General features: G+C 36.6%; 1 protein-coding gene across 9 annotated transcripts in view; it reads left to right on the top strand.

Annotated features, from left to right (window-relative positions):
• Nucleotides 1-17,330, top strand: part of NRXN3 (neurexin 3) — a 1,488,306-nt gene extending 1,470,976 nt beyond the window's left edge. For 5 of the 9 annotated variants that reach the window (XM_045562538.1, XM_045562529.1, XM_045562546.1 and 2 more), the window contains one exon: nt 14,493-15,256. In XM_045562538.1, coding sequence (XP_045418494.1) covers nt 14,493-14,794 — 302 coding nt within the window. In that variant the 3' untranslated portion in view covers nt 14,795-15,256. Of the gene's footprint in view, nt 1-13,862 lie in introns of all 9 variants that reach the window. The other 4 variants (XM_045562522.1, XM_045562514.1, XM_045562567.1 and 1 more) reach the window with 3 other exon arrangements.
• The last annotated feature ends 3,038 nt before the right edge of the window (nt 17,331-20,368 follow it).

Genomic DNA, 20,368 nt, shown 5'->3' with positions numbered 1-20,368 from the left:
TGTGAAATACTTTTTTCTTTAAATTTTTTTTTGTTCTTTTCTCCCTACATGTTTGGGAATTAAGTGCTTTTTGTATTATATATATCTACATATATATATATATGAATGTGTTTCTTTTTTATTGCTAGATCTTTATCTTTAGATTTGGTTTTATCTAAAATTATGAGAAAAAAAGTTATGAATTGTTTTCTGCAATTTTCCCCACTCCCTCTTTAAATGTGGAACAACTTCATCTGCAGAATCCTCACATCCACATCCTTCAGATTAGCCTGGTCTCATTCCCAATTGCGTGCAACATGGGTAGCATAAGGAAGATGGTTGATGTCATTCAGACGATACCATTTCTATATAGAGAACTAATCAGCAACCCTGCATGTGGGCTCCCTACACAGTGTTGTGTTTCAGTCACCTCTGCAGCTCTCTTAACCTCCCCAACTCTAGATGGGGCTGTGTGGCTGCCAATGAAGTTGTTCAACTTGAATGCATAAATCTAGTCTCCTTGTTTTTGCTTTTAATCTTTTGATCATGACTATTAGTATTATTATTTTATGTATCTTGGCTATTTTTAGTAGGAAAAAGTTTAACTGTTTCTATTATTTGATAATCTTTAATGAAACTGTAATAATTTTTGGAATAATTGCATGTTGAAGAAGTTGCAGCTTAGGGTGTGTGAGATTGTCAGTGTTAGAGTTCTGTTCTTTATTTCCATAGATGGGCATGTGTAGGCTCATTTGTTTTTGTATATTGCCCATCCCTTCCTTACAGCCAGAAGCTCTAATGCAGCTAGATCACTCCGTGCCGCCCTTACATGGACATGGCGACTCACTTACACATTTACTCCTATCATCTTCATCTCCTGTGTAGTACACTCATAGATACGACCCTCCCTTCCCTGCATCTTTCCTTCCCATACTCCTCCTTTCTTTAGCATTGTTAAAATGTATGTGCTGTCATCCATCCCCCTAAATTAAAGAAAGTCTAAAATTTGTCAAAAAGACAAAAGTATCTATCTGAAAACTTATAACAATGCAGAAATTCATTTAAAACCCTTCAGAGTCATAGAATTTTTTAAAAGGCAAATTACAAAATTAACAGGTTTTTTTTTTAATTTTTCAATCATACCAATAAGACTTATTTTAAATTCAAAATTGATGCCCTCCCAAGCCCCTCAAAGTAAAAATTTGTTAAAGTGCAGATTTTTTTTTTCTTTTCATGTTATGTGGTGTGGATGTATGTGTTGTTGCCTCCCTGTATCATCTTCTGTTGTAAATTATTATATTTGAAAAAAAATTAGACATTTTGCTCAAAAGTTTTTAAGAAATGACAACAAAAAAGCAAGTTACAAGAATGTGGCAATTCTATTTGTCCAAGAGCATTCTTACACAACTTTCTTTTGTAAATTTTTCTTTCATGCCAAAAAACATGCGGGCAATTTGTTGATGTAAGTTGACTATAAATTAATACGGTATGCTTTTTTAATTTAAATTATTTTGCCTATATGGAAGTGATTTCTTTCTTTGTTTTCTGAAAAAAGCCTCTATTTTTTTATTTGCTTTTATTTTTCTTTCTGTTCTTACATTGTGAATGCGTTGTTGATGCTATTCGCTCTTCTTCTCCCAGCTTACTTTGGCTATGAAGTTGATTTTATTTTCTACTATATGATTTTGAAGACTATATTTCATTTGTGTCTATTTGCTTAATTTTCACTGTTACGTTTTCTGCTGAATTGCTTCTAATAAGCACTGTGAATTCTACTACTGACAGAAGAAGGTAGATTAATTGTCCTTACCACCCAAAGAAAGCCTGGCCTCTTTGCCTGAACTCTTTTTACCACAAACTTTAAAGTCTTTTTACCATGAATTTTAAAGCTTTGAAAGTATCGGTAGTCTCTGCAGTGGGCTATTAAAATTGGTTCTAGCCTATGGGAGGCCTGTACCCCAGAAGAAAATGAGTTGAGTTAGCTCCAAGTGTTATCAGTGGTAATTGCATCCTTATTTAATTCCTTAGAAAGCATTCAAGGAAATTAGTCCCTTATTTTATTTTCCTTCAGCAAAGGGGAAATAAGGTACTCTCAAGTGACTATGGTAGAGTTTGGTTATCCAGGATTATACTACCACTTTCACCACAGACTATAAAATCAATTTTACTGAGAATAAAAACATCAAGAATCCCGGGTACTTAGAGTATTGTTCTATGATATTGGTGCCTTCCAACGTATAGAATTAACTCCCAGCAAAAGCATGCACACACACACGGCAGACACATTCTCTGTCTTTCTCTCTCCCCCTCTTTCCTTGTGTCTCTTTTCTTTTTCAATAATAGTTGCCATTTCTCTCAAGGATTTAATCAGGTAAGCTTTAAAGGATCCTAAAATTCTACTAAGAAGAAACATGATGATTTTCACATCTAAAGTTTTACTTAGAAAATATGTCAGGTAGGTACCACCATTGGGTGTATCTCAAGGGTAAGAATGTTCCTTGACCTTAAGGTTATTTGGGCCTATGCTGCCTTTTGCACTTCAGCAAACATGATATTGGTAAGAAATATTATATAATTTTTAATAAAGATGTTATTTCTTTCATTTTAATTATAAATATTAGTGTTATCTGAATTGCTACAGAAATATCAAATTGATAAGTGCATAAGAGATATGTTTCCAAGCCAGCAGTTTAAGGAATGGGCTCTCTCTCCCTCAGTTTATGTGATTTCATATTGTTTGACATGTTGGGTAATATTTTGGGTTTAAAAATTGGAACTTCCTAAATGAGTGTTATCTAGTTGGATTCAAAGCTTTTATTTCTGTTGAAGCAGCTATTCCAAGGTCAAGTTTAAGCACTTCTTAAAAACATACAAACTCTTTGATTTCTTCTAAATCATCCTTCACACTCTACATTTATAGGATCAATAGTCTAGATCTTATATGATTATACCTCTACCTTAGCAGGAAGTTACAACATGAAAACAAGGTCAGAAGAAAGTGATCAACGATTTAAGTGTTTATAGCTCAAGGCTATCAGCAGAAATAATGCTGATCACTAGCATGTCAGAGTAGCAATAGGCACTGTGTTAACGATTTAACATGCAAAAATTTAATATTTGCATCGATGGTTTGAGGTAGGCTATTTTATTATTCCCATTTTATGTGGAGTTTAAGAAATTTTATCACAGTCATATGGCTAGTAAGCAGCAGAGTTCTGATGCTAACCTGAGTCTGAGTGAGGCAAAGCTCTTAATCAATAAGCAAATGAAGAACTCCACTCAACATTCCATATGTTATAATGTATAATGATATCAAGAGGCCAGGGCTCATTTTACTTGGACGTGTGTTAAAAACACAATTGGCAGGCTTTCAGAATCAAACCCATTTCAGACAAACCATTCGCTCTGAGAATAGAGGAGAGCAGAAATGTCCTAACTCGAAATTTTCATCAGGTTAAAATGTAAATGAAGCCCATTTAAGACACTTGAGTTTTTCTGGTGTCTTCCCCCCAGTACTTGCCACATTTGTCCATGACTATCTTTTCTGAAGGTAGATGAAAGTTAATTTCATGGTTCCAAGCTTCAGAATATTTATGTGCTACAAGTACACACTTGTATGGCACCAAATAACTAAATGAACCAATTTAGTGGAAGAAAACATTATTTCTCCCCATTACATGTGAATTTCCAAGCAGATAATTAGAATAATACAGATAAGAGATGAGGTGAAGAGCCCAAATAGAATGCAACAGAAATTTGAGGAATTGGAGCATGGTGTCCCTTCTCAACATCTTACTGTTCAACATCAGTGTTTTGGTATTTTTATGACCTCTAAGACTCAGATACCTACAGAGAGGCAAGAGTTGGAGCCACATTGAAACTTCATGCTTTTTCTTATTTTTTCCTCTCTCTCTCTCTCTTTTTTCTAGATAACCCACTACATTCTCACAGTTCAGAAGAGTTCTATTAAAATTTTTATACACTGTCTTTTTCAATGGCAGGGAGCCCCTTTTGCTGGATATCAGCCCCGGAGGCATGAATTATATATCTATAAATACACTCATAAAGCAAGAAAGCAGGGCAGACTTCAGGGCTAAAATAGACCTTTTATATCCCTAATGATCTCTCTAGTTTAAAGGAAAGCACAACCCTATCAAAAAAGGGTATATAAGCCTGATTTAAAAATGCTAACTTTAAGGAATACAGATAGTTTTTTTCCAAACCAAAGAAAAATTCTGGGGATGGCATAGGAAATGAGGGTTTTGATGGATTGCAAGTTTTATATCATTCTACCTGTAGCCTTTTATGACTTTAGGTTCCTTGCTTCCATGAATACTTTTGTAATCATAGGCATAAGGTTGATTACTAACTCCACACTCTCTGGACCATGAAAAAAATTATTATAAGCTGCTCTAACATTTGAGAGGGCAGTCACTTTTGATGAAACAAATAAATCTTCAATAGCCTCCTACAAACTAAGTCATTTCTATTAAGGATCTACTTGTGGAAGAAATACATCCTTCTCCTCCCAAATATTTTCTTAAACCTTGGAATGGTTTTGATGGAATTTGATATTATACATCCCAACATAAACACCTATCCCAAGCAGCTTTCATGTTTACAGTTATCTAAATTTTTCCACTTATTTTTACTGTAATTCCCATTTACATATGAACCCTGTATCTTAGTTGACTTTATTTTAAACTAAAGGCACTCTTCCCATTTCTTGTGATGCCAGGAGAGTGGAGTATGAAAGCTTCTACCATTTCATTGACTAAATATCCACATACTTTGGGCTCAGATTTTCCCAACAGAGGGCATCATTTATCATTTTTATCACTGCTACCAGGATTAATGACAAAATGGCAAAGAAATCCGAAGATGAGTATTTTTGACAGATTTTGTTATCTAAACTATGCAATAGCATATCCATGGTTTTAGTTTTAAAATGAGCTCTTATCATTTCACTTTGGGGCTCACCAGCCTTTTAGAAGCTCTTTGTTTCTATGCTGTTGTAAAAATTGTGGTTTTTACTTATTTTTTAAATTCAAGAGAAATGCTTGTGTTAGTGTGTTGATTGAGAAGGGAACAGCAAAGAAAAGTGGAATAATTCAACCGTAGAGGGAGCGGTTTGTAGATTTTGTGCATTTGAAACAACAAAGACACTGCAGAACCTTTAGCTAGGATTGAAGAAAGAAAACAAACCAAAAACAAAAAGGCAAATTTAAGACTCCAGTTGGGCGTCACAGATGGTACACTAAAATTGCAAATGAATGCCACTGTGTAATCATGAAAGACAGTGATCTTAATCTCACTTAAGGGAACGCTAGCATCCTACCCAACAGTTTGCCTTTATAGTTAAATTATTTGCACCAGGACTTTGTCTCCCAACAAATCAGTTATTCCTTGGCCTTTAATCCAGGTTCCTCTTTGCTTACTCTATGTGGAGTAGATTTTTGTCATTGCCACAAGAAACAAATGACTCTTCGTATTTGTTCCGGAAAAAATACGCACATGTTAAACCTTTGTTCTAGGTAAGCAGGGAAAAAAAATCCTGTCTTGCCCTCTGAAGGAAAGGAATATTATTCTTAAGAAATCCCTAGTGAAGGTTTAGACAGATTGCATGGGCCTTCACCACTTCTCTCATCACTGCTCTCCTTTTCCTCAAACACTCCTCTTCCATATATCACCTTAAATCTACCACTTGGGACCCACTAACTAAGAAGGATAAGAAAAAAAGTTTGCTCGGGGTTAGGTTTAGGACTAGCTTACCTTTAGGGAACCGTGCTCCAAATCCCATTTATAAAAACTAGCAAAAATGTGTAAATTATGCATTAAAGAAGTTGCAAGGTATATGAATTATATATGTTTATAATGTAAAAAATAGGTATGCTAGTGCAGTAAAGCAAGTTTGAAATTTTAGCAAATCTACAACGATCATTTTGCTCAATAGTTTCAAACTCTAAGCACTGAAACAGAAGCTTGGGTTTAGAGCACAGACCACGATAGCATCTTCAGAGTCTCAGAAAGGTTCTTGTTTTATTTCTCCACATATAGTAGAATTATCAGGTATGCCAGAGATGAGGGTACAATGTCTGTTGTTCCTTCCCTTCCAAATGATACACTTTATATATCTTATGAGCTCCCTCCCTAATGCTGTAAGTAACATGTTATTGGCTAAACAGGAAGAGGATAAAGGCTTTTAACATGGGTACAAGCAGTTCTTCTCAGTGCTTTGAAGGTATGTAATAGCTTTCTTCTCAGAATGCTCTTCTCTTAGCTCACCTGAAACCTGGACAATTTAGATACAGAGAAAATGTTTAAAGATGTGTTGGAAGCTGAGCAGGAGTATTTTACTTTGTGAATCAGTCTTTATAAGACAAACCCTCAAAGACTGTGTAGGCTCAAAAGCTTCTGTCTGGAGTGTCCCTGGAACTTTGCAGTATTGAACCGTTTTTTTTGTTTGGCTTTGTCATCGATAAGAGGGACACCTCAGCTACAATCATATCTGTTAATAGATACTGAAACACTGATCATCCCATCACAGTAAAGTTATTATTGAGGGCAGGATACACAAGGACACTGTACCGGTTAAGAGCTTAGAGAGTTAGCTTAGAAAGAGGCCTTCAACAATAATACCATATTATCATCTCGACTTTCTGACTAACTGGGGGAGGGAAACACCCATGCCATCTCTGCAAGAGGATTTTTTTTTTTTAAGTGAAAATTAGGGCAGCAGCCTCAGGCAACCTTCCTCCCCAAGTCTGGCGACTTGACTTTCCTGCAGGCAGGGCAGGTCCTGCTCTTGGAGGTGGGGAGAAGTGAGAAAAGTTGATTTTCTTTGTGCAACTGGTGTGAATCACGGGACTTAGTAGTAAGCAATAGGGGGCAACCAGTTAATTAGGTCCAGTGGGCTGGCTTTGATCATCTGATAAGAATATAATACTAGGACTCACTCTTGGCACCCAGGCCCCAGTCAGCTTTTGAGTTTGTGGGCGGGGAAGGAAAATCCTGGCCAGAGTCCTCAGCAATTGCACCAATTGATACCCCTCACCAGAAGCTGCCTCGCAAGTGTGGCATAAGAGCCCTGAATAACAGATTAGCAGCTTTCCCCTAGAAGCAGATCAAGCAACCTCAGAACTATATGCTCTCAGGCTTGCAGGCACCAGTTGCCCTTGCCCCACCTAAAGTGGGAACAGGGCTCAAGTAACCTTGGGGAGTGACAAGACATTTCTCAAAGATTAGGGCATTCATATACCCAATTCAGGGGAGCAGAGCCCAACACAAATGCATCAGAATACTTTGATAATCAGCTTCTCCATGCAAACTACAAGCAACAAAAGAAAGGATAACCCCGTAGTTCAACACAGTTCCTCCCATCTCAAACTATTGGAAGGCAGTGGAGTCACACACACAAGACTGGTTCACCACCTGGGAGCTTTAAGCAAGGGGACCAAACTCACTAACTAACCTCTTTTGGCAAGAGGTGAAGACAACAGGTCAGAGGTAAACCAACTGCCTAAAATACTATAAGGCAATACAGGACCAGCACACTTTTCCCCAGCACTGTCAAGGAATGTCCCTTTGGAGACTTGGAGATAAGGCCATAAACCCCCCCAGTTCTTGACAAAGTAGCCTGATGAGAAAGAATCAGCAAAAGAATGCAAGAAACATGAAAGATCCTAGAGAAGAGTCACCCACAAAAGAAAACATTTGATCTCCATCAATGGATGCCAATTTACATGATATGATTAAATTGACAGAGGAAAAATTCTAAATATGGATTGTAAGAAAACTCAATGGAATTGAAGAGAAAATAGAAGCCCAACACAAAGAAGCCACACGAACAATATAGGAAATGAATAAAAAATTTTCTAAAGAAATTGAAATACTATGGGAAAACCAAACAAATTATGGAAATGAAAGACAATTTAGAGAACTACAAAACCCAATGGAGAGCCTCAAGAATAGAATGGATCACGCAGAAGAAAGAATCTCAGAGTTTGAAGATAATACCTATATGCTAAACAAATCAGATGAAAAAAAAAAGAACACAGAAACAAGAGACAAGAACAAAACATGCAAGATATGTGTGATTATGTAAAGAGACCAAATACAAGAATCCTAGGCATCCCAGAGAGAGAAGAAGAAAATACACAAGGGCTGGAAAATTTAATGTCATGGAATACTGGAAGAAGATATGCCTGGCCTGGCCAGAAATCTAGATATCCAGATACAAGAAGCACATAGAATTCCTGGGAGACTCAATGTGAAAAGGTAACCACCACATCACACAGTTATTATGCTGACCAAAGTAAACATGAAGAAGTAATCCTTTGAGTGGTAAGATGAAAACAGTAGATAACCTACAAAGGAAAACCTATCAGACTAACTGCAGACTCTTCAACTGAAACTTTACAAGCCAGAAGGGACTGGGCACCTATCCTTAATCTTATAAAACAGAATAATGGCCAACTTAGAATTCTCTACCCGGCAAAACTAAGCTTCATCGATGAGGAAGACATAATGACCTTCCCAGACAAGCAATCACTGATGGAATTTGCAAAAACCAGACCTGCATTATACACTGAACAGACTCACAAAAGTAAAATCACTCAAGAGTTAAAGTGTAGAACCTGGACTCCACAATTGCTCAAGGAGTAAAATAAAACTATAGGAATTCACCCAACAATATGAATGGAAATCTACTCCAAATATCAACCCTCTCAATAAATGTGAATGGCTTGAATTGTTCTCTGAAGGAACACAGACTGGCAGAGTGGATAAAAATTCACAAGCCTAGTATCTGCTGTCTACAGAAAATGCATCTAACCCACAAAGACACTTTTAGGCTCAAGGTCAAGGGATAGAAAACAATCCTCCAGGCAAATGGAATCCAAAATAAAGCAGGGGTAGCTATACTTATTTCAAATAATATAAGCTTTAAAATAGCAAAAGTAAGAAAGAACAAAAATGGTCACTATATAATGGTGAAAGGAAAAATCCAACAAGAAGACTTAACAATTCTTAACATTTATGCACCCAACTCAGGAGCACCAAGATACATACAGCAAATCCTATTTGATCTAAATAGCATGAAAAACAGTAACACCATAGGTGCTGGGGATTTCAACACCTCACTTACTGAACAGGACAGATGTTCCAAACAGAAAATAAGCAAGGAAACAATGGACTTAAACAGAGTTCTGTAACAAAAGGGTCTAACATACATCTACAGAACATTTCATCCAAATAATACTAAATATACAGTCTTCTCATCAGCCCATGGAAATTGCTCCAAAATTGATCACAAACTCAGCCACAAATCAGACCTCAACAAATTCAAAAAAATAGAAGTTATATCATGTATCTTTTTGGAGCACAGTGGTATAGAATTAGAGTTCAATTCCAATAGAGACACTCACCACTTCACAAAGTCATGGAAATTAAACACTCTGTTGAATGACTGTTGGGTCAAGGAGGAGATACAGAAGACAATAAAAAGATTCTTCACACTAAATGATAATAGGGACACAAGTTATCAAAATCTGTGGGACAGAGCAAAAGCATTCCTGAGAGGAAAACTAATAGCATTAAATGCTCACATCCAAAAAAACAGAAAGCTCAAAAATCAACAAACTAATAACTGTCTCAAGGAACTGGAAAAAGAAGAGCAAATCAATGATAAACCTAGCAGAAGAAAAGAAATAACTAAGATCAGAGCAGAACTAAATGAAATTTAGAATAAAAGAACTATACAGAAGAATCAATAAAACCAAAAGCTGGTTTTTCAAAGAGATACACAAAATTGACAACCCTCTTGCTAGATTGACAAGAACTAGAAGGGAAAGGACTCTAATAAACTCAATTATAAATGAAAAAGGAGAGGTCACAACAGACACCACGGAAATACAAAACATTATCTTTGAATAGTATAAAAACCTATATGCCCCAAAACTACATAATGTAGAGGAAATAGAAAAATTCTTGGAAACACACTGCCTCCCTAAGTTCAAACAGGAGGAAATAGAATCCCTGAACAGACCAATATCAAGCACAGAAACTGGAACACCAAATAAAAACCTTCCAAAAAGGAAAAATCCCAGACCAGATGGGTTCACACTTGAATTTTACCAAATATACAAAGAAGAACTCATACTACAGAAATTATTCCACAACATTGAGAAAGATGGTATCCTCCCCAGCTCATTAGATGAAGCCAATATCACCTTGATACCAAAGCCAGGAAAGGACACAACACAAAAAGAAAAATGCATACCAATATCCCTCATGAATATAGATGCAAAACTCCTCAACAAAATTTTAGCAAATGAAATCCAACAGCACATCAAGAAAATAATTCACAGTAACCGGGTGGGCTTTATCCCTGAGATGCAAGGCTGGTTCCACATACACAAATCTATAAATGCAATTCACCACATAAATAAAAGAACAAAGACACTATGATTCTCTCAATAGACGCAGAAAAAGCATTTGACAAAATCCAACACACCTTCACAATAAAAACTCTTAACAAAATAGGCACAGACAGGACATACCTTAAAATTACTAAGGCCATATACAATAAATCCACAGCCAATATCATACTGAATTGGGAAAAATTGAAAACATTCCCACTTAGAAGTGGAACCAGACAAGGTTGCTCACTATCTGCACTTCTACTAAGGACTTCCAGCCCTATGTTGAATAGAACAATTAGACAAGAGAGGGGAATTGAAGGAGCCCAAATGGGGACAGAGGAGGTCAAACTCTCACTCACTGCTGATGATATAGTATCTAGAAAACCCCAAGGATTCAACCAAGAGACTCCTGGAATTGATAAATGAATTCAGTAAAGTCTCAGGATACAAAATCAGTGCACACAAATCAGAGGCATTCATATACACCAGTAACAGTCAAGCTGAAAATCAAATAAAAAATCCAGCACCCTTTATAATAGCTTGAAAGAAAATTAAATATATAGGAATATATTTAACAAAAGAGGTGAGAGACATATACAGGGAGAACTACGAAACACTAAGAAAAGCAAAAGATGTAAACAGATGGAAAAACCTACCTTGCTCATGCATTGGCAGAATCAACATTGTTAAAATGTTCATACTACCCAAAGTGATCTACAGCATGAATGCAATCCCTATCAAAGTACCATCATCATTCTTTACAGATCTAGAAAAAATAATTTTACACTTGGTATGGAACCAGACAAGACCTCATATAGCCAAAGCAATCTTAGGAAAAAAGAACAAACTGGGAGGTATCAGTCTACCGGACTTCAAGCTTTACCACAAGGCTATAGTAAGCAAAACAGTATGGCACTAGCGCAAGAACAGAGATATAGATCTTTGGAATGGGATGGAGATCCCGGATATACAACCATCCTCATATTGTCATCTAATCTTTGACAAAGCAGACAAAAATATACACTGAGGAAAAGAATCTCTTTTCAATAAATGGTGCTGGGAAAACTGGATAACTACCTACAGAAGATTGAAACTGGATCCCCACCTCTCACTTCTCACAAAAATCAATTCACAATGGATAACAGACTTAAACCTAAGGCATGAAAGCTTCAGAATCCTAGAAGAAAATGTAGGGGAGACTCTTTCAGACATAGGCCTAGGCAAACAATTTATGAAGAAGATCCCCAGAGCAATCACAGCAGCAACAAAAATAAATATATGGGACCTGATCAAATTAAAAAGCTTCTGTACAGCCAAGGAAACTATCATTAGAATCAATAGACAGCCTACAGAATGGGAGAAAATATTTGCTTTCTAAACATCCAATAAAGGGCTGATAACAAGAATCTATGTAGAACTCAAAAAATCAACAAGAAAAAATCAAACAACCCCATCAATAAATGGCCAAAAGACATGAACAGAAACTTTTCAAAAGAAGACAGCATAATGGCCAACAAATATAAAAAAAATGCTCAACATCTCAAAAAATCATTAGGGAAATGCAAATCAAAACCACAATGGAGGTATCACCTAACTCTAGCGAGAATGGCCTTTATCAAAAAGTCCCAAAGCAATAAATGCTGGCAAGGCTGTGGAGAGGTAGGAACACTCTTACACTGCTGGTGGGACTGCAAATTAGTACAACCTCTGTGGAAAACAATTTGGAGTTACCTCAAAGGGATAAACATAGAAATACCATTTGATCCAGCAATACCACTATTAGGCATCTACCCAAAGGAACAAAAGTCATTCTATAATAAAGACATCTGCACTCAAATGTTTATGGTAGCACAAGTTACTATTGCAAGGCTGTGGAAACAACCCAAGTGCCCTTCAATCCATGAGTGGATTAATAAAATATGGTATATGTATACAATGGAATACTACTCAATTACAAAAAATTATGGTGACCTAGCACCTCTTATGTCATCCTGGACAGAACTTGAGCCCATCCTGCAAAGTAAGATATCACAAGAATGGAAGAATAAGTACCACATGTACTCACCATCAAATTGGCACTAACTGATCAACACTAAGATGCTCACATGGTAGTAATATTCATTGGGGGTAGAGGGGATGTGGGTGGGTAAAGTCACACCTAATGGATGGGGTGAGCATTGTATGAGGGAAGGGCATGCCTCTAATCCTGGCTTGGGTGAGGCAAAGTTATAACATGTAACCAAAATGTTTGTACCCCGTAATATCCTGAAATGAAAAAAAAAAAAAAATAACGTGCTTGTTGAAATAAATTTTTCTGGAATAAATTCAATAAAGAGACATGCGCTGTGACTTCTTGAGATTCTTCCTCTGGTTGGAAAATAACATTATAAAAAGACAGGAAGAGTGACTGATTATCTTGCTGACATAGATGAAAAATAATCTTGGCCTTACATGTAGGTAAACAATATCCACCACAGAATATTTGTGGTACCCATGATTTGCAAGGCACTATGAATTAATGAACTATTCTGAACTGTCTTTCCTGACATAGTCCACATGTGTATATGTGCAATAATGAGGGACTGTGGGTAAACTGATATATACCTTTGACACTCTAGTTAAAAATCACTGATTTTAAAAACTCACTTTGCTAAGTCAACATTTCTGAATCTAAAATTAAGTTTCCAGCAAGTCATAGATATGTAATCTGGGTATTTTTAAAATCTAGCTTCCAGCTCAGCATATATTGCATTTAGCATAAAAGCAATTCATAAATATATATTAGACTAATGCAAGGCAAATTGTCTTTTCATAGGGGAATTTCAGGAAAACTATAGTCAGAATGGGTTTAAGTCCTCGTCACTTAGCTTATAGTAAATGAGAACTGCAATTAATAAGCACAAAAAAAGATTTTTAAAAAGGTAGTAACTTTAAGAAAACACTAAAGATAAAATTTTCTTATGTTCCTTGATCTTGGTCTCAATAACATGCAAAACAGGTCATTCTGAGTCTCATGGGAACAGATAAGTAGAAACCCAGGGAGGCAATAAAGAAACATTACACTCCCATTAATACAGTCATAAATTACACATGCCATGTGTGCACGTACCCATTCACAAAATTTTTGTAGCCAGTCAGTATTTATAACAATATAACTGATTGAATGCTATCATCCCACCAGCAGATCCTGGAAATAGCATACGTATTTGAATTCTATCTAAATAATTACTTGAGAGTATCTTTAAGATTTAAGCCCCTGATCTGGGGATTTCAGGTTTGGGTGGCAAGAGGCATGCAATAGGCTCTAAATCATTAGACTACAACCAGAAAAGATCCATATGTGGATCCAGGTCGTTTTATTGCAATTTCTGAGGCATAACCTATGAACTGTATTCATTGAGAGTGACTGCGAATTGTGTTTACAAATATACTAATTGTTTTTCTTTCTCTTTTCAATCCCAGGAGGTGAATTAGTTATCCCTCTTCTTGTAGAAGACCCTTTAGCTACCCCTGCTATTGCTACTCGTGCACCTTCCATTACTCTCCCCCCTACCTTTCGCCCCCTCCTCACCATTATTGAGACCACCAAAGATTCCCTGTCCATGACCTCTGAGGCGGGGTTACCTTGCTTGTCGGACCAAGGCAGCGAAGGTTGTGATGATGATGGCTTGGTGATATCTGGGTATGGCTCAGGGGAAACCTTTGACTCTAACCTGCCCCCTACCGATGATGAAGATTTTTACACCACCTTCTCCTTGGTAACAGATAAGAGTCTTTCCACTTCAATCTTCGAAGGTGGCTACAAAGCACATGCGCCCAAGTGGGAATCCAAGGACTTTAGACCTAACAAAGTCTCGGAAACTAGTAGGACTACTACCACATCTTTGTCCCCTGAGCTGATCCGCTTCACAGCTTCCTCCTCCTCCTCGTCTGGGATGGTGCCCAAATTGCCAGCTGGCAAAATGAATAACCGTGATCTCAAACCCCAGCCTGATCTAGTCTTGCTTCCGTTGCCCACTGCCTATGAGCTAGACAGCACCAAACTGAAGAGCCCACTAATTACTTCCCCCATGTTCCGTAATGTGCCCACAGCAAACCCCACGGAGCCGGGAATCAGACGGGTTCCGGGGGCCTCAGAGGTGATCCGGGAGTCGAGCAGCACAACAGGGATGGTCGTCGGCATTGTGGCTGCTGCCGCCCTCTGCATCTTGATCCTCCTGTACGCCATGTACAAGTACAGGAACAGGGACGAGGGGTCCTATCAAGTGGACGAGACGCGGAACTACATCAGCAACTCGGCGCAGAGCAACGGCACGCTCATGAAGGAGAAGCAGCAGAGCTCCAAGAGCGGCCACAAGAAGCAGAAGAACAAGGACAAGGAGTATTACGTGTAAACATGACAACCCTGACCGCACGTGAATTTAGAACAGAATTATTTCTATATACTCATACTGTGACCATGCGAGGTGACAGGTGTCAGAACTGCGCTAACTGTGAGATGGGGTAGAGCTTGACTCTGGTGGGGAATACCATTTTTCAAAGGACACTTCCAACAACGTATCTCTCCACAACGTTCGGCCGTGGCTGCTGCGTTTCAGTCATTGCGGAGACAGAGCTCTTTCTGCCCTGCTGTATCATAAAGCACACACTCTGCGCCCCGGAGCAAGCCAATGGCTCCACCACTTCCGCGGACTAGGAAGCTTCCTTCTCTTAAGGACCTTTGACAAAAGGTAGACTTCTTCATGGCTTACTTGTTCCATAACTCCAAGTGAGTCTGTAATGATGTTTGTGAAGCTTGACTGTAACAATGTTTTTTTTTTTTCGGTTTCATTATGTAAAAAACCAAAACAAACACACACACACAAAAAAAAAACCAAAAAAAAAAAAAAAAAAAAGAAAGAAAAGAAAAATGTTCAAAAAAAAAAAAAAAAACCACAAAAAAAAAAAAAAAATACAAACCTTATCTGGTTTTGGCCAGTGTATGTGTAACTTTTCAAGATCTGAGGGGAAAAATGGCTTTTGGGTTTTTGTTTATTTTTTTGAGAGTGACTGGACATAAGAGAAAAAAAAAACTCAGAAAACAAAGTGAGAGAGACTATTGCCATATGAACTCAAAAGCTACCATGGTGTTCACTCTACATATCAGGTTGTGGTGTCTCTAGAATCTGTTGTTTGTTTCCTATAAGATGCTTTGCTGAACACATAGCAAAATTCATGTGATGGATGATAATATTGATTGGAAAAGCTGGTCCCCCAGGATCTAATTCCAGAATTTGCCACCCCAAACCCTAAACAGATGGGTTTAGGTCTGGTTTTATCAGAGCTATTGGCTTTACTTAACAATATCGTTCCTGTCCATTAACCCAGCCAAATTGTGTTAAAGGGGAAAGCCCCACTAACTAAAACAGAGCCTTTCCTAGCAAAGGGGAAAGGGGGGTGGGCTGGATCTGTAACTGATTGAAATGCATGCAAATAAAAAAGAAAAGACAATACTAAAGTTTGTTGAATAATCAAAACAGACAATAGGGGAGTTCAACTTGTGATGGAACCACAGAAGGTCACACAAGCCAAACGTGCTATGACAGAGTGCAAAATACATAGTTCTTTCCCTGCCCCCAACATGATAATGGTTTTCATTGTGGTTTAATTTTGTAGCCTGACACATGTGGACAACTCTATCTTTCCATTTGCTCACTACTCCCTTCACCCATCTTTTTTAAAAAACAAACAAACAAATAAATAAATAATGAATAAAGCTGCTGTGACACACAAAAAAGGAATTTAATAGTATAATATATATAAATAAATATATATACAGATATATTTATCATGGTATGTTTGATGGGATGACTGACACAGGAAATCTGTTAAAGTCTTGAAGTGGAATGAGAATGTTGTTTTAAAAGAAAATAATAACACAACAAAAAAGTAAACCTTAAAATGTGAAGAAAGTGTGAGTTTTAGTTTTGTCACAGTTAACTGTGTCAAAGAGAATTTAAAAAAAAAATCTTCTCAGATTTTGTTTACATATTTTACTACATTTTTGCTGGTATAACTCCCTAGCCACCTATGTACATACTGCTTTAAGAACTGTTTTTTCCTTTCTATTTGTTTATTTCAGTTGGTATGGTTTATATTCCAGTTGTCTTTTTTTTCTTTTTGTAAAGAGGAAACAATGTACAGAAAAAAACAATACACTGGTTGTGTGGCCATAGCTATCCAAAAAGCAAGAGACAAAGCAAGACAAATATTCACACAAAAAATGAAGTGTGTCCTCTGGAGGGGTCAGATATATACAATTTCTTTTGTACAGATGAAAATCAAACAGCTGTTTAGATTTAGAAATCTATTCTTGCTGGTCTTTGTAAGTTGCATGAATATTTGACTTTGAAAAAATATCTTAAAGATATGGGGCAAAAAGCGCAATCTAAATGATAGCCTTTACTAATGTGTATGGAAAGAGGTTGTTCCTCATTATCTAATATTCCGATGTGTTAAGATTTTTTTATTTTTTTGTTGTCATTAAAAAAGACAGGATTATAAAGAGATATCAAAGCACGATTTTAGATAATCTACATGGCCCAGCCTATATGAAGTTGATTATATCTCGATGTCTGTAAAAGACTGCTATTGTTGGAGTCTTGAGGTCTTGTGAACTGATTTCCTGCTTTCTTTCTTTACATTTTTTAATTTGAGTAAAAATACATTTGTTATATTTCTTTTAGTGTAAGTTTCTATTTGGACAATTTTATGGGAACATGTGCATTCTGTATGTGAGCTTCTATCATATTCCTGTTTTATTAGCAGACCCTAAAGGAATTTATTTTATGACGTCGTGATGTTACTGCTTTTTCTTTTTCCTTTTCTCTTTTATTTCATATTTGCATTTTTGTTCAAGGATATGCTTAGCAATAAAATGTTCTTCCCAAAGCCTTGTATGATGATACACTTTTATTTTCTTAACATTTGGGGAAATATCTTGCACTGTAGCCAAATATGTCATATGTTATAAAAAAACCAAATAAGCTAGGACCACTTTCACATGAATAAAATATTCTAAGCAGTTGCTAATTACTTACATAAGCTTATCAAAAGTGGCATATTTATGGGATAAAAAATGTCTTATCTCAGGCATTATTGTTCAGATTGCTATGATAGGTATACCCAGGAGGGGAAGCACTTTTCTTAAAAGGTAAGATGACAAAAGCATTGTATTCTGAAAAAGAGTATTACATACTATATTTTTAAAAGTGTTTGGTATCTTTTAAGTATTTTCTGTATTTGAATAGTATTCCAGAACTATGTTCATATAGTGTCTTAAGCACCAGAAAGTTTCAGTTGTTATCTTTCCAAGCCTCCTGTCATATTGAAATTAAAAAACAAAACAGGGAAACTGAAAACGAAATTTAAATGAATTCTTGAATTTTAACAGCTCCTTTCCAGACGTTCTGATTATAAAATTGTTCATATACTCATCATAGCTGAAACTTTTTCTCATTTTTCTGGTTCCTCAAGTATATGCTTACTTTGCCAATTGGATAATCCCTGGTGATAGCCTATGTTCACAGCATGATCCAGAAATACAGGCTTAAGTGAACAGCTGTCCTTTATCTATATGTTGGTTACCAGTCTTCAAAGAGTTAGAATTAAAAAATATGTATATTTAATTAAGCCTGTGCCTTCAGATTTATTAGTGAAATCGTTATGCTATTAACTGTCTTAGAAATGGACAAAAAAAAAAATAAGCTCGGTGGTATCAAATTATGGAAAATTTGCTTTTGGCTCCTGTCTCAGAGAATTTACTTAAAGGAAAGCAATCATTTATCAATGTTTATCATGTGCCAGGCACTATGTTAAGTGTTTTGACTTAAGTAGTCTATTTAATCCCTGAGTGGTAGATAGTATTTTCTCCATTTTAAAGATGAGGAAACAAGAAAACAAAGACACAAATAGTTTAAGGACAACTGGGCTAATGTATTTCTAATCATGCTAAAAGTCAGGCCTTGCTGACAGGGTGGGCAGTGGGATGTTGTGGAAAGGGTGTAGACACTGAGATCACACAGATTGGGTTGTGGCCCAGACGGACTACTTATTGTATGTGGACAAATTCCATCGTCTCTCTGAGTTGGCTTTTTCTCCTGAAAAATGTGACAACTCAATGACTTTGCCTTGCAAAGTAGTTTTGGGGAAAAAAAAAACCAAAATAATATAAAATGTCTTTAACTACGTTTGTCCCAGAGTAGGCACTTAACAAAATTAGTCTCGTTTTTTTGAGTGTCATACTTATTCCCTAACCAATAGCTGTCTTCTAAAATTAGAAATTATGCACTAATTCTCAACAAAATTTTAGCAAACCAAATCCAACAGCACATCAAAAAAATAATTCACCACAACCAGGTGGGCTTTATCCCAGGGATGTAAGGCTGGTTCAACATATGCAAATCTATAAATGTAATTCACCACATAAATAAAAGCGAGAACAAAGACCCTATGACTCTCTCAATAGACGTAGAAAAAGCATTTGATAAAATCTAGCACACTTTTCTGATAAAAACCCTTAACAAAATAGGCATAGATGGGACATTTCTTAAAATTATTAAGACCCTATATGAAAAACCCACAGCCAATATCATATTGAATGGGGAAAAATTGAAAGCATTCCCACTTAGAAGTAGAACCAGACAAGGTTGCCCACTATCTCCACTTCTATTCAACATAGTGCTGGAAGTCCTTGCCGGAGCAATCAGACAAGAGAAAGCAATTAAAGGTGTCCGAATGGGGACAGAAGAGGTCAAACTCTTCCTCTTTCCTGATGATATGCTATTATACCTAGAAAATCCCAAGGATTCAGCCAAGAGACTCCTGAAATTGATAAATGAAGAGACTCCTGAAATTGATAAATGAATTCAGTAAAGTCTCAGGATACAAAATCAATGCACACAAATCAGAGACATTCATAAATACCAATAACAGTCAAGCCAACAATCAAATCAAAGATGCAACACCTTTCACAATAGCATCAAAGAAAATTAAATATTTAGGAATATATTTAACGAAGGAGCTGAGATATTTATAGGGAGAACTATGAAACACTGAGAAAAGAAATGATAGAAGATGTACACAGACGGAAACCCCTATCATGCTCATGGATTGACAGACTCGAGATTGTTAAAATGTTCATTCTACCTAAAGTGATCTACAGAATCAATGCAATCCCTATCAAAGTACCATCATCATTCTTTACAGATCTAGAAAAAATAATTTTACACTTTGTATGGAATCAGAGAAGACCTCGTTTAGCCAAAGCAATCTTAAGCAAAAAGAACAAAAAGGGAGGCATCAGGCTGCCAGACTTCAAGCTTTACTACAAGGCTATAATAACCAAAACAGCATGGTACTGGCACAAGAACAGAGATAAAGATCTTTGGAATAGGATGGAGATCCCAGATATACAACCATCCTCATATTGTCATCTAATCTTTTACAAAGTAGACAAAAGTATACATTGCAGAAAAGAATCTCTATTCAATAGGTGGTGCTAGAAAAACTGGATATCCACATGCAGAAGATTGAAACTAGATCCCCACCTCTGGCCTCTCACAAAAAGCAACTCACGGTGAATAACAGACTTAAACCTAAGGCATGAAACCTTAAAAATTCTAGAAGAAAATGTGGAGAAGTCTCTTTCAGACTTTGGCCTAGGTATAGAATTTATGAAGAAGACGCCCAAAGCAATCACAGCAGCAACAAAAATAAATTAATGGGACCTGATCAAATTAAAAAGCTTCTGCACAGCCAAGGAAACTGTCTTTAGAGTGAATAGACAACCTACAGAATGGGAGAAAATATTTGCTTTCTACACATCCGATAAAGGGCTGTTAACAAGAATCTATGTAGAACTCAAAAAGCAAGAAAAAATCAAACAACCTCATCAATAAACGGGCAAAGGACATGAACAGAAGCTTTTC

This window comes from Lemur catta, chromosome 1 (genome assembly GCF_020740605.2).
Source record: "Lemur catta isolate mLemCat1 chromosome 1, mLemCat1.pri, whole genome shotgun sequence".
Lineage (NCBI taxonomy): Eukaryota > Metazoa > Chordata > Mammalia > Primates > Lemuridae > Lemur > Lemur catta.
Note: the sequence above shows the minus strand (reverse complement) of the source record. Positions and strands in the feature narration are given on the sequence as shown.